This window comes from Mauremys reevesii, linkage group 3, assembly GCF_016161935.1.
Source record: "Mauremys reevesii isolate NIE-2019 linkage group 3, ASM1616193v1, whole genome shotgun sequence".
Taxonomy (NCBI): domain Eukaryota; kingdom Metazoa; phylum Chordata; order Testudines; family Geoemydidae; genus Mauremys; species Mauremys reevesii.
In genome coordinates this window covers 98,053,638-98,076,542 of record NC_052625.1, presented here as the reverse complement: position 1 = coordinate 98,076,542, position 22,905 = coordinate 98,053,638, and the positions used below count along the sequence as shown (strand labels likewise).

At 40.7% G+C, this 22,905-nt stretch overlaps 1 protein-coding gene across 3 annotated transcripts in view; it reads left to right on the top strand.

The window, feature by feature from the left end:
* The window catches only part of MTHFD1L (methylenetetrahydrofolate dehydrogenase (NADP+ dependent) 1 like), a 234,081-nt gene that overhangs the window by 186,699 nt on the left and 24,477 nt on the right, over positions 1-22,905 (top strand). The window contains exon 27 of one of the 3 annotated variants that reach the window (XM_039529907.1): positions 17,308-17,606. The exons of the other annotated variants lie outside the window; for them this stretch is intronic. Coding sequence (XP_039385841.1) covers positions 17,308-17,421 — 114 coding nt within the window. The 3' untranslated portion in view covers positions 17,422-17,606. Of the gene's footprint in view, positions 1-17,307; positions 17,607-22,905 lie in introns of those variants that run through there. 3 annotated transcript variants of the gene reach the window in all.

Here is a 22,905-nt window from a genome sequence, read left to right as displayed (position 1 = left end):
CAAAATCAGATTATGCCATGGGTATACAATCTGTCCATTGAGGTCTGTTTTGCTACCTCCCAAGGTACAGATGTAGTATAATTCCTAGCTCTTATATAGTGTTTTTCATCATACATCTCACAGCTTCACAAAGGAAGTAAGAAGTACAGTGTTAACCCTTTTATACAAATGGGGAAAGTAAAGCGGAGGTGAAATAACTTGCTCATGTCACCCAACAAGCCAGTGGTAAAGCTGGGAATAGCATTCAAGCCTTGTGAGTTCTAGTCTAGTATCCACTAGGCAACACTGCCCATTGCTGCCATTGTGAACAGTAGTACGGCTTCTGTGGGCCTGGCTTGAGCAGCAGCATGTTCTAAGACTTTAAGTGCAGTAAAGTTGCCACTGAAATTTGAAAAAGTTTAACTATTCAAAGACCTACACTAAAACAGTGCAATATTAGTCAGAACACCACCCCTTGTACTTTGCACTCTCGTTCAAATCTGCACTTTAAAAAGCAGCTATTTTGAATGCTTAGGTAATGGAAAGTTACTGATTTGAAAACTCATCCAATTTGAGAGTTGTTTTACTTGAAGCTTGTAGCTTCTAAGATAATTTCTCCTGCCCTTGGCTGGCTCCCCTCAGCTGCTCCTAGCCCTTGCAAGCAGCAGTGCCCCTCCCCTACCAACACTGCCAGCCACTGAACAGTGGAAAGTGAAAACCAGGTAATCTCCCCAATGTGCAGCTCAAACCTGGATTAAGCAAAGCAGAGGATCAAAGTGTAATTGGCCTTCCTTGTTGCCTCTCTTTTCAGGCTCTGATGAACTTGGCCTTTGAGAGGAGGCACTGTTCTTAAGCTAAGCATGGTTCAGGAGTAGAGAATTTAGAGAAAGAGATAGAGGAGGGGAGAGAATGCTGAGAAATGTTGAAGAATGGAACGGAAAATGACGAGACAAGGCAAAAAAGAAAATAGTGAGGATAGAATAGAAAGAGCGGAAAACATTGTGAAAGGGAAAGAAAAAAGAAACAAGTGGCAGGTGGAAAGGGAGAATAGAGGGAAAGGGCAAAACATAATCAAGAAAAGACTCAGTGCTTTAAGGTTAGAACATTTTTCACTTGTACACTTCTTTATTCTAAATACAGTGTTGGTGGGAATATGTTTCAAGCACCTGGAAATGTGCTAGGCATTCAGGCACCCAATTCATATAAAAGTGCAAATAAATTGCAGCTGTTGGGTTGCCAGTTAGCTGCCAGTGCAATCTTTGTTACTTCAAAAGTTGTGTTCTTCTGATCTGTGCCACTGTCTTGTTGGCCTCAACACACACTATGCTGATCAGGAGAGAGGCTGATCCTCCTATTGGGAATGACAGTCATGTTAATTTCTGCACTGAGGTTCTGGCCCTGTATCACCTGCTGGCTGCCCTGTATGTACTGGACCTGTAGTATTTTTTCCTGATTTTAAAATTGGAAATATGTAAACGTTTTGTTTTCCAGAATTGTTTTTATGAGCTGAGAGAAACTAATTGGTGATAGAGCCAAGCAATTCTTTCACAAAGAAATTTGAATGACATGACGCTAGTTCAAATCTAGAAATGAAACAAGCCGAGTTTCAGGCAATGCTTTGGTGAGAGCTGCCAGGCTTTCAATAAAACTCAAAACAGAATCTTTCTCCTGCCTCTGGAATGGAGTTTCTCTGGATTGCTTTGGTTTCCTTATGAGTCCTGGTCTTCTAGGTTGAGTAAAATGCACACTGCCCTAGTCTTAGGAAATCCTGCAAATGCTTACAAAATGCATAATGGCTTCATGAATCTTACCAGTTTCTTTCTGAACTCCATGTTTGCCATATTGTTTCAAATAAATAAAAAATATGACACGGTCTTGGCCAGACCTTCCTCTCACTGGCCACACTCTCTAAGTGTAGGTGAGTAAGCTGCCAACAGCTCACTGCCAAGGGTTGGCCCCAACTGAGTTTTCCTTCAGGATATTCCACCTACCTGTATGAATATTCTCTTTGCCAGTCAACTTTCCTCTAGTTAGGGGGAGCAGAGGTTCTCTTCCCTCAGTCCAAGTAAATCTTCCTAGGATTGCTTCTGCTTTAGGAAACAGCAGCCAGTAACTTGTCTGCAGGTTATCTTGGTCATATGGTAATGACACAGCGGGCAACTCACAGATGAGTACTGCAAAGACTACTGGGAACAGCTGAATTATTTTAAAATATCTGAGCCAGATAAGTCTGGTAAGTGGTATCAGCTGCTTTTAAAGTGAAACTAGAGGGCTGTGTAATCCCCACAGCTCCTGAGTGTGGTGTTCTGTCTCATTTAGTGGCATGGAGACCACTTAGAGAGAGAGCGTTAAATGAGTCTGCTTGACAGCCTTAGTTAAGAGCCAGTTGGCTTTTAGCTCATGCGGTAGAGGCTCATGCACTAAGCTCCAGAGGTCCCTGGTTCAATCCCGCCCGGTTTCTGTTGGCGTTACAATTCGGGACTCTTCCGGGATTTCAATTGAGAAGTCTCTGAAGCTCGGGATGTGCTTCCTCAGCTAAGGGAAGTATGTAACCACACATCTCCTGGGTGTGGTGTTCTGTCCCATCTAATGGAACTGAGACCACTTGGAGAGAGGGAGTTACATGAGTCTGCTCTGCAGCTTTAGTTAAGAGCCAGGTGGCTTTTAGCTCATGCTGTAGAGTGGGGGTGGCCAACATCTTCAGAAGATAATATGCGGCTCCTGCTAGGAGCCTACTCTGGGGGGAAATGGTGGGTGCTCAGCAGCCCTGTCAGCCCCCTCTCCATCCCCCAGTGCCTCATGCCCACTGGAGACCCCCCCAATCAGCGCCTCCTCTCTTCCCCATGCCTCCTGTCTGCTGCGATCAGCTGTTTCGCGGCATTGAGGAGGCTCTTGAGGGAGGAGAGGGGACGTGGTGTGCAACCTCCCCACTCCCTCTCCCAGTGCCTGCCTCTTCCCTCCCTGCACCTCCTGCCTGCCATGATCAGCTGTTTTGTGACTCGCAGGAGGCTTAGGGTGAGGGGGAGGAGCAAGGACATGGCTCACTCAGGGGAGGGGGTGGGAAGAGGCAAGGCGGAGGTGGGGACTTGGGGAAAGGGAGAGGGGGCACCCCCTGGCCGGCACTAGGGTCTCCTTGAATAAAGCACACAGTTACTAGCTGGTGTGGAAATTTTTAATCAAATTTTTTCTTACACCATCTAACAATGGAAGGCAAGTGCAAACAGAAAAGAAAATACAGAGATGAAAATCGATACTTCCAACAAGAATGGGAGAGTAAGTACCTTGTCATTGAACGTAATTGTAAGGCCGTGTGTCTTCTTTGCCAGATGTGTATCTCTCAGTTCAGAGCTTCAAACTTGCAGCATCATTTCGCTTCAAGCCATGCACATATGGATCAAAAATTCCCACAAGGTCCTGAATGCCGCACTTTAAAACTGAGAACTTTGAAAAAACAAACAGATGTAGAAGCCCAGTTCTTCACCAGAATTGCCAACCAAATGCAAACCGTAATGTTAGCCTTCTATTATGTGGCCTGGCACATAGCCCGTGCAAAAAAGCCCTACTCTGAAGGTGAGGTTATAAAAATGTGCCTCACTGCGTGATTTTAATCCTGTCACCAGAGAACGAGAATCTACAGAAGAAAATTCCTGACCTGCAGCTTTCACGCCACACAATAGAATGCAGAATCTCCGACCTGAACAGTGACATCGAATTGCAACTGCACTTGCAACTTCAGCAGTGTGAGTATTTGAATATCACTTTGGATGAGTCGTGCCATGCACAGGATAAACCTCAATTATCTGTATTTGTCTGCACTGTGTCTGACGACTGTGTTGCAAGGGAAGAACTCCTAGATATCATGTCACTGAAGGACAGAACTCATGGATGAGATCTAAAGGAGGTGTTGATGTTAGTAGTTGCAAAAAGCCACTTGCCTTTACAGAAGCTCACTGCCATTGCAACGGATGAGGCTCCATCCATGTGGGGATCTGCAAATGGATTAGTAGGGCTTTGTAAGTCTGAGAGCTTTCCTGAATTTTGGACATTTCACTGTATTATTCGTCAGGAGCAACTGGTATCTAAAAATCTCAAATTTGATCACATCATGAAAACTGTCTTGCACATTGTGAATTTCATTCTCTCAAATTTCAAAATCTAATCGAAGAACTGGATGAAGACGACTCCCCTGCCGATTTGCCATTTCACTGCGCAGGTTGATGGCTCTCAAGAGGTAAAGTTATTTCCCATTTTTTTTAACTCCTGGAACCAGTACAATTGTTTGTGGAGGAGAAGCACAGAATACATCTGGAGCTTACAGTCCTAGGTGGGTTCTAGACGTGATATTTCTTGCAGACATGCTGCTGCATTTGGATAAACTAAATGTTTACTTACAAGGAAAATTTTGGTTGCTGTCTGATCAAGTGCAAGGCATATTTGCATTCATGAACAAACTGCAGTTGTTTCACATGCTTGAGGGAGAACTGACACACTTTCCCTCAATGTCACAGCTTCAAGCCAGATCAAAAGAGAATGCAGCAGAACCCCTAAAACGGAGCACAACTAGATATACAAGTGTGATTAAAGATCTTAAGGACACTTTTGAGGAAAGATTCCAAGATTAGCAGCAGCAAAGACCTCACATCAGATTTCTGATTGACCCTTTTAGTGCTGAAGCCAATTGTCTGAAGCCCCCTTTAGTCGCTGATGAAGCAACATCCCAGATGGAAACAATAGAACTTTTGGAAGATGACAGATTGAAATCTGTTCAGAAGACAGGGGACCCTTACTTTCTGGAAATCTGTACCAAAGGATAAATACCCCAACATCAGAGGTGCAGCCCTAAAATTTATCTCGATGTTTGCCTTGACCTATCTTTGTGAGTCTGTTTTCTTGACACTCAAACATGTGAAATCCAAGATCCATTTTGACAGACAGCTACTTAAGAGAACTGCTGCATGTGAGCACAGCTGAACACAAACTAAACTTGAAGGGAATTGTTGAAAGCAAAGATTGCCAGAAGTCCCATTAAGTTATTAACTATATATTATAAATTCATAGTATACATTATCAACGTATATAATCATTACATATTACTGTGGCTCTTTGGTAATGTACATTTGTAAATTCTGGCTCCTTCTTAGGCTCAGGTTGGCCATCCCTGCTGTAGAGGCTCATGCACTAAGCTCCAGAGACCCCAGGTTCGATCCCGCCCACTGACGACTGGGGTCTGTTGTTAGTACAGCTCTACATAATGGTAAAAACAAACTCAACTCAAAACAACCAGATTTGCAGAAACCTAAGTACACTGAAAAGCATTTCACACATCAGTAGTGGAAAATGTGCTCTTTTGTTTTCAGGGCTAGTTAGACAAGCCTTAAAGCTCCTGGAAATGGGTGGAGCATGCCATTTAGGTTAGATATAGGCTGAACAAGTTCATGTGCCATCAAACCTTAAATTTTATTATCTTGCCCATATTTTACTACTCGTTATCAATTTTCTCACTGCCAAGCAGCCTGCAAATTCATGCTCCCAATCCAATCCAGCACTGGAAAAATTTGGCAAGCTTCTGTGTTTATGCAAAGGACGCCCCTTCCTTTGAAAAGTCAGCCATCTAGTTACTTGGACTCTTCATGCTTATCCATGTATGCTTGCTCATGTTCAATTCATCTCAGTCTTGGGGGAGGGCGAGAGTTGCATGACAAAGAGGAATCACTTCCCTTGTTGTCTGGAGCTGTCTGGAGAGAAACACTTGATGGAAGAAAAAATGTAAAAAGAAAACATTAAGATTTCCAGTTATGGTTTTCTTCAGTGAATGAAAGGGGGAGGGGCGCTCCGTATTGCTGAGGTAGTTAGACTGTATTGGGCAGTTTTTATTTCAACTTTATATCATACCCCACTCACAACTTGGTGCTATAATTCTGTAAAGGCAGCATTCTTTCTTAACAGCAAGAAGAGAAGAAAGAAAAACACGTGTACTTTTATGTTGTTAGGCACATTGAGTTTCACTGCAGTGCTGGTTTGCAAGCTGGAGAGATAACAGTTAACACATTGTAAATCAGAAAATGCATTCTTTGGGGATTTTTTTTGTTTAAGAGCATGCTTTTATGTTGTGAGTATGATAGCACTGATGATGGGTTTCTGGGGAAAGCCTGTGGCCTCTGACAACACTGCATTCCCTGTCTTAGGCCTCAGTTCAGCAAACCATTTTAACCACCAGCTTAAATCCATTCCTGAGCAGCAAAACATTTAAGCACATGCTTGCAAGTGCTGAAGTGCTTTGCTGAATAGGAATGGATGTAAATACCAGCTTAAAGATAAGCACATGCTTCAGAGCTTTGCTGAATCGAAGTCTTAGGCAGATATAGCATGGATTTAATGTACTGTTGATTTTTCTCTGGTTGAAAGGAATACTCTACATTCAGTGCTTTGTGTAAATGTTCTGTCTGCCTTTAAATGAGAGCTTCACATTTGTGCATGTCCTTCATCTTGTGCAATGGTTTGTTTAGTCTGTCTTTGGTGCTATATTTAGGGTTAACGTCAGTAATATTGCTGGTACTAACTTGCAAGTTTAAGTTGGTTAATGAAAATATTTACTCCTGTTCCATTTTATACTGTATTGGAGTATTTATTTAATGTGATGTGTATTTAATGTAATACTGATGCCCACTTCTTACTAAATACAAGCTAACCCCATTTGTATCAAACCAAAGAACCAGGCTTAGTACAGACTCAGTTCCATAGTAGTCTTAAAATTTAATATTTCTTAAAAATTAATATAAATATACCATTCTGTTACCCTCCTGAGATTAATGCACTGAAGATAAATGTAATTTTGAACAGTGGACAAAGTACTGCTATCTGTCTTTCTGGGCAAGGACTGTTTGTTATCCTTCAAAAAAAAAAAAGTGTGGAGACTGGCCAGACAGCAAGCAAATGCAATCTCATACACCTGTATGCCAGATGTTATACAGCTGTGTGCATACTTCTGCCTATCTTTCTATAGTAAGCGCCACAAAACAGTTTATTCAGGATGGGTATGTAGGGGGGGGTTGTTTTAGGGGACATTTTGTCAGGGGGAAATTGTCAAAGAAATTACATGGCACAGTTAAACAGTTCTGGAACAGTACTAGCATATCTCTGGGGACATACCGATTTTGTGAATTCCATAATGGGTTTAATGTTAATGCAATTTCCTTTGCGTTTTAAATAGTTAACCAAATATCCTTTAGAATCTCTTATTTTATCATGTTTGAAGCAGGTTTTTCTGAGTTTTGTTTCAATTAGACATTGGTGAAATGGTCCTACTATTTTAAGAAACAGAGACTGAGATTTTTCAAAGCCACATGGAGGATTTGGGCACAAAATTAATATTAGTTTTAATGGTAATTGGGCACCCAGATCCCTTAAGCAGCTTAGAATCCGTATTGAATTTCTTTTCTTTTTTTTTCCTCTCTGAAACAGACCTTTTTATTTCTTTAATTGGGGATCAGTTTGATTAAAGGAAAACCTTCTGAACCACTTTCTTTCATGGTGCTCATGTTTGTCATGTCCAACCCTAGCTGCCCTCCTTTTCCTGTCCTTCAAAAAAAATTAAATCCAAGCAACCCTTTTAAAAAATTTAACTGCAGGATCTGTTTGGAGCTTTTGGTGATCAGAGGGAAGTGGGTTGTTTTTGCTAGATGACAGCACTTCCACATTTAATCTTTTATTTCTTCAGCAATAATCACACATTAAAATGCAAGTTCTAGGTATTGATATACTCCAGATGGTATTTACAAGCCAAAGCTCATGAGAAATACAGTGAGGCTGCAGCTGGGCTCTGTGTCACATCTTTAAAGAGGTGAAGAGGATATCATACTGTCTTGGAAGGTCAAAAGATGACAAATGGAGGTGGGTTGTCAAATGGACCTTTATAGGGAGGAACAAGGAAAAAGAATAGTCACAGAGGCCTGGATGAGGAGAGATGGGCTTTCTGTCATGTCAGAAGTAGAATTAAATTTTGGATTAGCCATCAACATTTCTGGACAGTTAAATCTTCTTTTATGTCCTCATTGTGGTACTAGTTTCAGTAACACGTTTACTACTGATTTCATTATTTGAAGTTGAAATAATCATAGAATCATAGAATATCAGGGTTGGAAGGGGCCTCAGGAGGTCATTTAGTCCAACCCCCTGCTCAAAGCAGGACCAATCCCCAACCAAATCATCCCAGCCAGGGCTTTGTCAAGCTTGACCTTAAAAACATCTAAGGAACAAGATTCCACCACCTCCCTAGGTAACCCATTCCAGTGCTTCACCACCCTCCTAGTGAAAAAGTTTTTCCTAATATCCAACCTAAACCTCCCCCACTGCAGCATGAGGCCATTACTCCTTGTTCTGTCATCTGGTACCACTGAGAACAGTCTAGATCCATCCTCTTTGGAAACCCCTTACAGGTAGTTGAAAGCAGCTATCAAATCCCCCCTCATTCTTCTCTTCTGCAGACTAAATAATCCTAGTTCCCTCAGCCTCTCCTCGTAAGTCATATGCTCCAGCCCCCTAATCATTTTTGTTGCCCTCCACTGGACTCTTTCCAATTTTTTCCTCATCCTTCTTGTAGTGTGGGGCCCAAAACTGGACACAGTACTCCAGATGAGACCTCACCAATTCCGAATAGAGAGGAATGATCACGTCCCTCAATCTGCTGGCAATGCTTCTATTAATACAGCCCAAAATGCTGTTAGCCTTCTTGACAACAAGGGCACGCTGTTGACTCATATCCAGCTTCTCGTCCACTGCAACCCCTAGGTCCTTTTCTGCAGAACTGCTGCCTAGCCACTCAGTCCCTAGTCTGTAGCAGTGCATGGGATTCTTCCATGTTAAGTGCAGGACTCTGCACTTGTCCTTGTTGAACCTTATCATATTTCTTTTGGCCCAATCCTCTAATTTGTCTAGGTACCTCTGTATCCTATCCCTACCCTCCAGCGTATCTACTGCTCTTCCCAGTTTAGTGTCATTTGCAAACTTGCTGAGGGTGCAATCCATGCCATCCTCCAGTTCATTAATGAAGATATTGAACAAAACTGGTCCAAGGACTGACCCTTGGGGCACTCTGCTTGATACCGGCTGCCAACTAGACATGGAGCCATTGATCACTACCTGTTGAGCCCGATGATGTAGCCAGCCCATACTACTTTAACTTGCTGGCGAGAATACTGTGGGAGACCGTATCAAAAGCTTTGCTAAAGTCAAGGAATAACACATCCACTGCTTTTCCTTCATCCACAGGGCCAGTTATCTCCTCATAGAAGGCAATTAGGTTAGTCAGGCATGTCTTGCCCTTGGTTAATCCATGCTGACTGTTCCTGATCACTTTCCTCTTCTCGAAGTGCTTCAAAATTGATTCCTTGAGGACCTGCTCCATGATTTTTCCAGGGACTGAGGTGACACTGACTGGCCTGTAGTTCCATATTTGTCCAAATCCATTAGGAAATAAAAAGTTTAATCACAACTACTGTTTGGCTGTTACTAGTGAAAGCTTGACTTGAAGAAAGGTGGTGTTTCAGCTTTCAGAAAGTATGAAGGCAAACTATGTTAAGCGCAGTTCGAAGTGGGATGCATTGCAAAGGGTGGTAGTGTTCAGAGGAGACAAGTAATATCCAACTTCCAAAACGTGTACTCTTATGCAGCATAATGTTTCTAGTTAGTAAATTAACCACTTTCATAAGTGATTTTTTTCAGCGCTTTGCAAAAATGCCAGATTGACCCCTCTGCAGTGTTGAAGACTCTCCATGGAACACATCCAGCATAGGTGGTAACAGCAGCACAAGATTTCACATCCTGCCCTGCAAAGTGCCTTAGCTTTGAACTTGGGGAAACTAGCTGTGGCAGTGAGAACATGGCTCAGGCTCCATGCCTGCTTAATACTTCTGTTTTCATGCCATGATGTGTAGTTAACGTTTTTTTTCCTTTTGTGTGTGGTATGTCCTACAGTAGCTTTCTTGACAGTGCCCTGAGTTGACAGACTGTAGGCAGTTTGTGTGACATGTCAATGCTTTTATGATGCTCTTTCTTAACAAGCAGCAGTGTTGTGGGTTATTAGTTTCATATGACTATTGAGTGAAATACAGAGAATTAGTGAAGGCTGCAGAAAAATTTGTCAGCGATGTTCCCCTATATCATTAACTTGCTGTTCTCATCAGCCCCTTGGTGGTCAAGTCTTGCGGATCCATTGCTGTTTAGTCAAAGTGAACAAAAAAGTGAAAATGTAACTAAAAGTTGGAAGAAGAGACTTTTATGTATCTACAAATCTTGTCAGAGAAACAAATGCAAAGAGAAACAAGTAAATTACTGCTAAAAAAAAAATTATCCCTTTTCTGTTGTCGTCTTAAGTCTAAAATAGCCAAATATCTATAACCAGCATTCTCTTACCTGTTGAGAAGTGATAGGAAAGGGGAGAACTATTCTGAGAAAAAGATCACACTACTGACAATGTTTTATTATATCAAGTGCTATATTTCGTAATATGAATTGCTTTCACATGTACTTGGATCATAAGGTTCTTGAAAGAGAATTATTTGGATGTTTACAACATATCTGTAATGGATCACATTCAGATTTGTCAGCTGATTCTCATTTCCTTGAAATATCTGTCACTGTATCCTGCACAGGCATCTTTTTCCATTTGTTTGCTAAAAAGCTAAAATTCTACTATTTCCATTAGTGTGCCAAAGATATGGAGACATGAATCCAAAGCTGATGCATATAGCACAGTGACACCCTAAATAATTAATAATTTCCATTATAACAGATCTATTCTTTCATCAGTGAGCATTTATAATTCCTGTTGTTAATAGCTCTCAAGAGCAGTAGGTCATAGGTCAAAGTTCAACACCACAACCTGAGTTTATATTCTATGTAGAACAGTACTAAAGGGATGCTGCACTGTTAGAGGTTCTGTCCTTTGGATGAAACTGAAACAGATGTGCCTCATGCCAATCTCTGTTGATTATTCATGTGGCTGACAAAGATCAAATGGCATTTGTTTTGAAAAGAGATGAGGATAATCTAATTGGGTTGACCAACATTCCATATCTATTTTATCGACCATCTTTCTTTTTCTTCCATGTATATAGACTATGTGAAGAGCTCATTGCAGGAAAACTAAGCTGAAGAAATTAGTTTGCATTTAGTTCTGAAAGTGATGAGGTCATTCTTATTTCTTGCAGGAGTGCGTTCCAGAGCATAGATCCAGCTTCCATTAAAGTACTGCTTTCTGCATATCTTATCTCTGTTGGCAACAGTTTCATTGTTCCAACAGAATGTAATTTTTGTGGGAGGCCGTGGTAACTGAGGGAAAGATGACTGCTCAGCTAACTAGGGCCAATCCCATGCAGAACTTTCAGTATGAGCACAGAAACCTTGCACTGGATTTTGTATTCAGAGGAGAGCCAGTGCAGAGAACAGAGCACCTGAATGATTTGTTCATATCGAGCTGTATTTTTGACCAGGTAGGATGCTGTGTTTTGTATTAGATGACGCTTTCTTGGGCTGTTTGGCTGCATTCCGAGATACGGAATGCAATAAATGAGCCTGGAGTCGTGAATGCATGGATTGCTATGACAGATACAGTGTGTGATGAACTGAGAGCACTGGTGGAAGGGGACCTGAAGTGTTTTTAACAGCCCAGTGGCTGCTGTTTGCTTACGCAATCAATACCCTACCTTCTCAGCCTCTAACTCAGGCCTGCACAACTCGTAAAGCGGCGAGAGCCATATTACTCCAAAGAAAACAGCTGAGGGCCGAACCCCCCCCCAGCCCCGCCGACCCCCCCAGCGCTGCCATGCCCCCCCCAAAACACACCACCACCCCCCAGCGCCGCCCCGCCCCCCAGAAATACTCCTCCCCTCAGCACCACCCGCCCTGCGGAAACAAACCCTCCTTCCCCAGCGCTGCCCCACCGAAACAGCAGTATTGAACCTTGGTAATATGTTATAGCGGGCCCCTAAGGTAGTATAATTAAGGTAAAAGAAAACTGTCTTTTTGCTAGAAGTAGAACAAGCTCTTCCCCCAACTTTTGTAATCAATTGCCCTGTTGAATGAATGAGGTGTGACTGAGGAAGGCGTGGAAGGCAGCACCTCCAGACAGCGGCAACCCTTGGGGAGGGTTAGGAGCCAGAGCAGATCAGTAGAACAGGTCAGCCACTGACTCCTCGCTCGCCTCCTCAGCCCCCGCCACTGCCTTCCCGCTCACCTCCTCAGCCCCCGCCACTGCCTTCCCACTCGCCTCCTCAGCCCCCCACCTCCTTGGCTTGCCTACTCACCCCCCGCCACTGCCCACCCGCTCGCCTCCTCAGCCCCCCACCCCACCTCGGCTCGCCTACTCACCCCCCCGCCACTGCCTTCCCACTCGCCTCCTCAGCCCCCACCCCACCCCTTGGCTCGCCTCCTCATCCCCGCTACTGCCCACCCACCTCTTCAGCCCCCCTCCCTCACCCGCCGCTTGCCTACTCACCCCCCGCGGGCCGCACAATGAGTCCACGCGGGCCGCATGTGGCCCCTGGGCCGCATGTTGTGCAGGCCTGCTCTAACTCATTATTTTGTAAAGTGTTTTGGAACAGTTGGAGTAAGGAAAAGCACAATATAAACCTAAATTGTAACCTGAGTTTTAAATTTACAGCATGAAATACACAGACAATTCAAAATAAAAATGGTCATTGCATTTGTAAGGGCAAAGCAGAGCAGAGAGGAATACTGTGTTCTATCCACAGGTGCTCAGAAGAGTGGGAGAATATTATACGTACTCACAGCAGGATGAGTTAAAGAAACTTCCAGCCAAGACCATGTCTTTTCTGGCTTTTGCTGGCTTAATCTAATCCTATGGGTCAAATTTTCACACATTGGCCCCTAAATTGCAGCTGGAAAATATGCATGTTGTGTCAGCAAGTAACTGTGTTCACAGAGGGATAATTTCATGCACAAGCAGCCATTTGCAAATGCAGTTACAACCCAGTTTGTATGCAGAAATACATCTGCATATTTTGTGGGCATAGCTGAGGTACTAGTGGTATTTTTAGTCCTTGATGTATTTAGCATGTGGTGGAATAGGGTTACATATTTGTAAAGTTTCACTAATTCTCAGGGTAAAGTATTTAAGGATTTTTGCCACTTTCTTGACAAAAACAAAAAAAATCACTGGTTTGAATAGTTTCAAAATAATATCTTTGTTATGTAGTGAACTTAGATATCTTTAAACCACTTATAAGTCTTCATCCTGACAAACTCAACCTCTTTTGACCCTGTGTCACTCATTCCTGGCGTGATTGTAAAGAGAGAATTTCATTCCTCCATTCCTCACTTTGGCCCTCTGTTCCTCGGCTAGGTGCTGGGATGCTGTTTTACATTTGAGATGAGTGAAAAAAGTTTCTGGATCTTTATAATCAACCCTCTCTTTTGTGTGTGTTAGTTTCACCCTAGTCTCTTTAAATCAGTATTTGTGATCACATTTTGCCTTCTGCTGACTGAGTGGTAACAATGGGGAGATTTCTCTGAACCAATTTCTGGGCAGCTTTCTCTTATGGTCTCGATGAACTGGGGGAGAAACCCAGAAGACTCACTCAGCATTTTCCTTCTACTATCTCATTACCCATTGTAGACCTATGGTATGTCTTCCATGTGACACTGCACTGTGCTGTCAAAGAGCTAACTTAATTTTCATTAACTTTCCCTTAATTGAATTTTTGCAAGACAGATACAATTACAAATGCAGCACAGGAAGAGAATAAGAGGAATGCATGGCACAGCTATCCAAATAGATTTATTAGTTTCCCCTGCTCGTGAATGGGACATGTAATCTGTCTATAAGGCAAAGAGAGATAAAGATACTTAGGGCAATATTAAAGTTTACCCAAGTGGTCTGAAGCCAGGGGGGGAAAAAACTTCCTAATATGCTATAGAGACATCAAATTACAGGAGTGCATCCAAAGGGTGCTGGTTAGCTCCTGTCTCCCAGAAATGTGATCAAAAAAGGAAATAAAAATCATTCTAATGCCTTTGTTTGGTCATCATTTCAGGAGAAAGATTCAACGTAACATAACTTACCATTCCAGCATACCAACTGGTTTCTCATGGGGTAATTACAGGTTAGCATTCCAGTGGTGAGACTGAACAAGGGCAAGCACAGGGGACACAATTCTATGTTTTATTAGTTGAACTTAAGTCACTCAAGAGTAAAAAGAGAAACTCTGATTAAAAGCAGTAGATAGGTAGCTCATTTGTAGTACAGTATTTATTTCCCTTTTCTATATGCCACAACATTGAGAAGTGAAGTCTAAGGGCACACACAGGCTCTCAAACTGTTTTGTTTTGATAGGGATGCAAAATGGACACATCTTATAAAACCCATCTAGTCTGCTACTACTGCTAAGCTGTATGAGATACTTGGTCTCATAACTTTGTCCATAATTGTATACCTCCTCATGCTCAGAAAGTTACTGGAGCTTGATTCCCGGCCCTCAGATGCCAGTATTATAAATGAAATTGAAGGAAATTCTTGGGTACTGACCTGCAGGTGGGATGCCAGCCATTTTAAAAGGAAATAGCAGTTTCAAATAATTTAAGTGCCTTTTAAATCCCAAAACTCCTCAAAGGACTTTGCAAAACTGAGTAGATTAACTCACATTTTCACCTTGTTCCTTATGTAAAACAAGAGAGAAATTGAGATTCTGGCCTTGTGTGCACATAAACATTACTTCAGAATAAAGTCGGGTGTGACTTTAACACAGAATAGTTATTCCAGAAAAACTCCATGTGCAGGTACCATGCAGCTGTAGGGATCACTGAAAAACATTTGATATGCTTCAAAACCTCATATTTTAAAAGGATGGTGACTCTGTTTTCCTCAGATTGTTTGTGTCAAATGGACCATTTCATTAAATCCTTATTCCAAATTCTCTCTACAGATATGACAGCCAGGGCTATCTTAAAACGTTTTTATCCTATAGGGCTTTCAACATTATTCCCATATACAGTAAAAAAGAGGCACAAAGCAGAAAGTATTTTATAAGGTATGTACAAGACTGATACTAGGTACCCGCATTCCCAGTGACCTCTGGGACACCAGTTTCCAGGGATTCATTGACAGAAGCAAGGCTTAAAGTGGATAAAATAATTGATCTTTTGAAGGATTTAATGGCCCCTGATTTGATGCCACCATGGGTCTTCTCTTGGCCTTGAGCCAGACCTAAATACTGTTGAAGAAAATTCAGCTTCATATTTTACCCCTTTAATAAGTTGTGATCAGTCACATTACTATTCCCAGACGGAAAAGAGATGTATTGTGAACGTTTTTATAGGATTGTCTTACGGCTAAATAGTCTTCCTATTCATCACAGTAGGCAGAAATAATGTTGACCGTTTCTTGTGTCTTTCCACTTGAGAAATTACAATCTTATGCCACTATTTTTTGATATTCAAGTGAGTGGAATTCTTAAATTCCCAAGCATTAAGGGAGGTTAGGAAGAATAAAGAGCTGTCAGCTGGGTACACTTCCAGTATCATACATGATGAGAGTTTAGTGTGAGACTTAATGCTTGTTTTTATCTTAACGTGCAAGAATGTAGGGTATTTAGTTTTCTTTTTTATACTATAATTTGATTGTAGGTTTCACAATAAATTTGTCATTTGTATCTCCAATTGTTATATTTACTGAAAGGACTGAATTCAGCAAGAATTAAATACAAATACAAATATACTCTTTGAAGGAACTGTAGTTAGGGCAAGGGACAAGAAGTCAGGACTCCTGGTTTCTGTTTCCATCCAGTGGAACTTTAAGTGCTTTTGAAAATACACCCACAGGTTATGTCTACACTGCAAGGAAACAGCTGTGTCTGGCCCATCTCAGCTCCTCAGGCTCATGAGACTCAGGCTAAGGGGCTGTTTAATTGCCACGTAGACATTCAGGCTCACACTGGAGCCTGAGCCCTTGGACCTAGTGTGGTCTCAGAATCAGCCCGAGGCTGAATGTCTACACCACAATTAAACAGCCCTGTAGCCTGAGCCCCACAAGCCCAAGTCAGCTGACATGCACCAGCCTCCGGTGTTTAATTGCAGTGTAGACATATCCTTAGTGACTTGGTCAAGGTTGCACAGTGAGTTAGTGGTAGAGGTGGAAATAGAATCCAAAAATCTTAAGTCCCATGGCACTTGGAAGCTTTTGAAAAATGTACCCCACACATCATGCACTAGCCCTGATGCACTCCCTTCTCTGTGGGAGGATATCCAGAGGGGGTTGGTCTTAGCTGCACCCACTTCACACCAACACAAGATTCTCCCTTACTGGGGAATCCTACTTAGCAGCGTCTATTAAGCCTCACAGTATCTGTATGAGGTGGGTAAGTATTAACAATTCTTTTTTTATGAAGAGAAGAGTGAGGCATAGAGATGTCACACAGCAGAGCCCATATCACTTGATTCCCAGGGCTATATTTGTGAGAGTTCTCTCTAGTCTAAAAGTCCTTTTTAAAATAGTAGCTATAATGACAATAAATGGATCTAAGTACATGCTAGCTTCCGCATGCCACCTTCCCTTTGCTCGGTGTCCATCTGCAGATTCAATTATAAAACCATCTGCTTTCCAAACTGACTTCCTGACCCTGTCCTGTTTTTCAAACGGTGCCAGTCTCCTAATCTCCCTTCTCCACTAATCCCAGAAGATACATACACAAAACCAAAATATCTTTAATTACATAATATCAGAGTCACTTCAGCTGCACTATTGGAATCCAAAAGCTATTTAATAACTAAAGCAGCAAAGCAGTATTATCTAAAAGAAAAAAAACTTTAAAGGTACAGTATTCTTTAGACTTACCCAATGTACCCTTTAAGCATATGCAGCCACACTATATCTTGGAGTTTATAAAATCTAAAAAACTGAGTTCAATGAGTTTTCATAGTGCTCTCTCTTCCTCTGGGAAAATTGAATCAATAGCTAGGTGACCAGAAACTGTTTTTTAAAAGTAAAAGTGTTTTTGTGACAATATTGGGAATAATTTAATAATGTTTGGGTTATCTCTTTACTATTATGATCAACTTTAGTACCTGCTATTAACACCAGTATAAAAACGATATTGTACATACTCCTGTACATAGCTTCAATGGTTAAATAAATTCTGCACTTCAAGTTAACTTGTGGTAGCTGGATTCTACTCTGTAGTGAGACTCAAATCAGTTTGGCAATGTGTTCATATTGTTCAGTGATTCAACCATTTTGTCTTTCATTGTTTGTTTTTAAAAATTTGTTGCTGAGTTATCAGGTTACCCAATGTCCCTTTCTTGTCGTCTTTCCTCCAGACACAGTCATCTCCCTCTCTGGGACCATACATACAGTGGAGGCTTCTCCTGTTGCTAGCTGAAAAAATGTCAGGATCACTACTGCTACAGCACAGTTATCAATTGGCCACGTAGTTGAACTAATAACTCAAACCAATCTGTCACGTTGCAATCCATAATGCAGCAGCAATCTTAGGACTCCTGATGTATTAGTCTGTATGTAATATTTGAAAATATTAAGTGGACCAAGGATTTGTAAATATCACCGAATTTGTGTGGAAATAAGCTTCTGTCCTGTGGACTTCACACCCTTTATTAAACATGAAATTGCATTTGGGAGCCACCCTAAGCCTCCTTCTTCTTTCTTTGTGGAAACTAGTGTTTTGTTTTATTAAAATATTTCTGTTAAGGGAGGTTAGCAGCTGCCCATGTTCCTCCACTAAACACTGCCCCTTCCCCCCTCCCAATAAAGGAAATACTTCTTCTCACATCAAGCAATTAAACTATGGAACTTATTAACACTGGAAGTCATTCAGGCCAAGAATTTAAGATTTTAAAAGAGATTGGACATTTATATTGGTATCAAGACTATCCAGAGTTATAATTAATAACAAATTGTGGAAGGAATATTAAACTTCTTGCTGTAGAGCTTCAGCCAATCTGCTAAGTATTGAAGACCAGGATGAAGCCTATGTGGGGGGCTGATTATCACACATCTACCTACTGCTGGGGTTCTTACACCTCTGTCTGCAGCATCTGGAGACAAGATACTGGACTAGATGGACTTTGGCCTGATCAATTCTGGCAGTTCCTGTTATCTTGTGTTTTAGCTGATCTAAAATTGGCAATTCTTTTTAGCTAAACCGTGTTATCCTAGTTTTCTACCCATATGCAATGCCCGTATGCTCCATACGTCTAGAAAGCAAGGAAAAGGAGCAAAAAGCATTTACAATTGTATCATTAATTGGATCGCTGCCAGAGATTAATGGCTGAATGTTATAATTCATAGTCTGCCTAGTGACCCTGTGTGAACTCAGTTGATTATTTCAGTCTAGTTTCCAGTCAATAGCCATCTTTGTTACCAAAAACACCACCAAAATTGTCACCCTTATTAGCAGTCTTAAGAAAGAAGCAGAGGAGTGAGTAGGTGTGGAAATTAACTGCCCTACCACTGTACAGCTATTCTCTTCAGATAAAAGATTGAGGTGCATTTGTAGAACAGTGTGGAGAACCTCTCGATATCTGTGAAGTGATATTTTTATTCACTCTTTCTGTAAATGTAAAATCTTAGTCTCCAGGACTCTTAAAGTTCAGTAACTTTACACTTGTTTAACATTTAAATAATGTGCAGTGGAAGAGAAGTAAATAGGGTGAAAATAAAGTGTAAAACAAAAAGACCCCCTCAGCTAAAAATACATATACGAGGAGAGTAATACACAAGAATCCTGATGGTTTGGAATGATGTTTAGCTATGAACATGGATACTCGCTAATACATACAGAAAGTACGTATTTGGAAACGCTGTAGACTTTCTTGGCTGGCTTCTGTGGGAAAATACTTAGTCGGTTGATGGCATCACTCTGCTTAAACATGCTGCAAAATTACTTAAACTCTTGAGCAGCGTATTAATTGAGAATGTGCCATTATGGGAAGCTTTCATTCACCAAGGTCACAAAAAGGGGAGTAAGGAGAGGCAAGTTGAACTTTAGATGGTTTCTGGCTTGTTGTGTTTCTGTTATGCCTGTGGCTAAGCAGTGAAGTTATAAATTATTTGTTTGCCAAAGCTGAAAGTTTATTAGAAACTTGCTTGTTTTGATTAAGTGGAGCCAGAGGCTGTGACATAAGAATAAATAACAGCTTATGGTTTTATTTACTAGTTTGTTTAGCTTAGCATTGTAGATATTTTATTTTAACCCTATTTTATTTCCCATATTATCAGATTAACTGCAAGCTAATAACCTTTTATGGTTTATGCTGGATGTACTTTAAGCCATGTCAAGGCTTAAAACATTAAGAGAATATGCAAAATATGTCATCATCAAAGAGAGGGTGGAGAAGTTCCTACTGCATCATTGTTCTGTTACACATGAATCGTTTCAGAATAGCAGCTGTGTTAGTCTGTATCCGCAAAAAGAACAGGAGTACTTGTGGCACCTTAGAGACTAACAAATGTATTTGACCATAAGCTTTCGTGGGCTACATTCCACTTCATCGGATGCATGCAGTGGAAAATACAGTAGGAATATATATATATATATATATACACACACACACACACACACACACACACACACACACACACACACACACACACACACACACACACACACCATGAAACAATGGGTGTTACCATACACACTCTAACAAGAGTGATCAGTTAAGGTGAGCTATTACCAGCAGAAGAGAGAGAAACTTTTTGTAGTGGTAATCAAAATGGTCCATTTGCAGCAATTGACAAAAAGGTGTGAGGAATGGTGGCGGGGGGAAATAGTTTTACTTTGTGTAATGACCCATCCACTCCCAGTCTTTATTCAAGCCTAATTTAATGGTGTCCATTCTGCGAATTAATTCCAACTCAGCAGTGTCTCGTTGGAGTCTGTTTTTGAAGTTTTTTTGTTGTAATATTGCGACTATTAGGTCACTGGTCATTTGATTACAGACCTAAAAGTCACAATATTACAACAAAAAACCTCAAAAACAGACTCCAGCGAGAGACTGCTGAATTGGAATTAATTCGCAGAATGGACACCATTAAATTAGGCTTGAATAAAGACTGGGAGTGGATGGGTCATTACACAAAGTAAAACTATTTCCTCATGTTTATTTCCCCACACACACACTGTTCCTAACACCTTCCTGTCAACTGCTGTAAATGGACCATTTTGATTACCACTACAAAAAGTTTTTTCTCTCCTGTTGGTAATAGCTCATCTTAACTGATCACTCTCGTTAGTGTGTGTATGGTAACACCCATTGTTTCATGTTCTCTGTATCTATCTCTTCCTACTGTATTTTCCACTGCATGCATCCGATGAAGTGGGCTGTAGCCCACGGAAGCTTATGCTCAAATAAATTTTAGTCTCTAAGGTGCCACAAGTACTCGTGTTCTTTTTACATATGAATGTAACATAAGAATGCCTGTCCTCGCAAAATGGAGACTTGGAGCTTGCAGAAGTGGTCATAAATATCAAGAAAACACTAGTTTTCCTCCTTTTAACATTAAACCCTTACATACCAGTGTTGAATGCAACTGTGTTATCTTATCACTCTTCTGTAGTTTGGATTAAAACACTTGACACCCCAGACAAATACAAAAATGAGTGTTTCCAAATGTTGATTTAACAATACTGTTTAAACAACATTCTTTGGTTCTTTACAGGAAAATATAGTCCCCTTATTTTATATAATATGAACAATGGTTTAAAAAGTGAATTATAGCAGAGGTTCAGGCATTGTACTTCATTTCAAGGTGCAAGGATTCTGAGAGGGTTTCTTTATTGATGAATTATGATATGAAGACTTCATAGGATGAACCCTGTTTGCTTTCATCATATAATAGAAGGCATTTTTCATGGAAGGGGACTTCTCTGACATAATAGATAGCAAATTCTAATGGTATGAACCCAAGACAGGAAGCCGCCTAAATTCTAATCTCAGCCATGAAACTGACTCCTGTCTCATTTTCCCCCTTGGTAAAATGGGGATTCTATTTATGTGTGCTTCAGGTGTATTGAGGATTAATTATTTCATGTTTGTAAAGTGCTTTAAAAATGAAAATCTGTAGGCTCGGAAGGATTAGATTTTTATCAGTAAATGTCGATGAACATTGATATTTCTGTACACACACAAACCGACACAAAAAATGTCCATCAATAATAATCAGAATGGACAGATACACAAAGTAAGAAAAATTCACTTGAGAACTTATTACAGTTTGATTTAAGGATATTTACTTTTGTATATTTTGACCTCTGCTATTGACAATTTCTTTTAATGGTTATAAAGCTTAAACTTTTTAAAGTGAATTCTGCCAAGCCTATTTATAAATGCACAGTTGTAGTATTAAGAATACTGTAAAAAAATTGTTTGTTGTCCAAAAATTAAATATATCTAATGGCATTTTGTTTTTTCCCACAGTAGCCATGGCATGTGTGCATGTGTTCAGCAAATAAGAGTATTTATTTTAGTGTCTCTCTTTTTAAAATAAGTTTTGATATGAATATTGTAGTGATGAGGGAATTAAATCACACTTATCATTTCTAAAATGTTTTTTCTTTTCTTCTCTTCTTGAATCCATTATTTCTATTCAGGAAATTTCCAGAGAGTGTGATTCCGTTAATGCATTAGCTGCCTGCCCTTTGGACCATTAACTTGATTCCCTTCTGGCAGTTCAAACTCCCAGTAAGGCTATGTAGAAACTCTAGATTTCAGCCATATTTAGAGTTGACATCAAAAAGGAAGATTGTCATTCCTTAATGGGGTAAGGAAGGGGCATATTTGTTTTGTACTAAGTAGATAAATAGTCACCGGCTACAAGACAGCCTGCAGTTTTTCTGCAATCTTACCACATTTATCAGGCACAGAGGGGAAATTATTAATACTTTGGTAGTGTCAGGGTGTAGATTCATCGCAGCTGTTTTAAAAATGGCTGTAAAAGTAAGCTGGTTATCCACTAATAGAAATTGCAAAGGTCTTTTTATTTGAAAACCTTTAAAATAGTGGTATGAATAATTTTCTACCTTAAACACTGCTCATTTTCATAGCTTCATTTTCAGCTCCAGGCTCATGTATCAGAAATCAGGCAAGACTCATCATTCAATGTAGCAGGCATGTAGATGTGCCTACTCAATAGACTGCAGTCATTAAACATCTTGATATCTCACTCTTAATTAGAATGCAGGAATAAATCCAAAAACATGAGTCAGAGTTTATCCAGAGTTTAAAAAGAAAAAAAGCTTCTAATTCTTAATCTTATATGTGGAGATCTCTTCTATTCCTTCGACATCTATGTTACAGATCTCTCCACGTAGTACCCACAGTGGTGTAAGCATAAGACTCTCCAAAATAAGGGGATCCATTTTTTAATACACTATAAAGATCTGTCCTGGATCCCCTCCTCCTATGCAACTTTCTCCAAAACCTTCAATATTCTCTGTTATTAACACCACCTTCTCCTTATCACCCAGGCCCAGTCTAATTCCTTCTGCTTTTATCCATTATAACTTTTCTAAACAGTGACCTTTTCTCTATTCACTCAACTAAACCTTTTGTCTAGGGCCTCCTCATCTTGTGTCTTTATTCGTGTAACCCCCTCACCAGTCTCCTTGATTCAATTCCCAATCATCCTCCTCCATTAAGTAGCTTAGCAGCTGCTAAGATCTTCCACTTTTCCAGTCATGCTGATTATATCACATGCAAGCCCACAAATATCTTCACTGGCCCCCCATTTTCCACTGCAATTTCAAATTTCTTGTTCACAACTTCAGGACCCTTCATGACTCTGCCCACACATCCACTCCCCACTTATTTGTCCTTGCTGCTCTCTCCGTTCCACCAGTTGCTAGTCTCAACCATCCCTTCCTTAGTTGTCCCACAACCAGTTGTCCTTTACTCATGGAA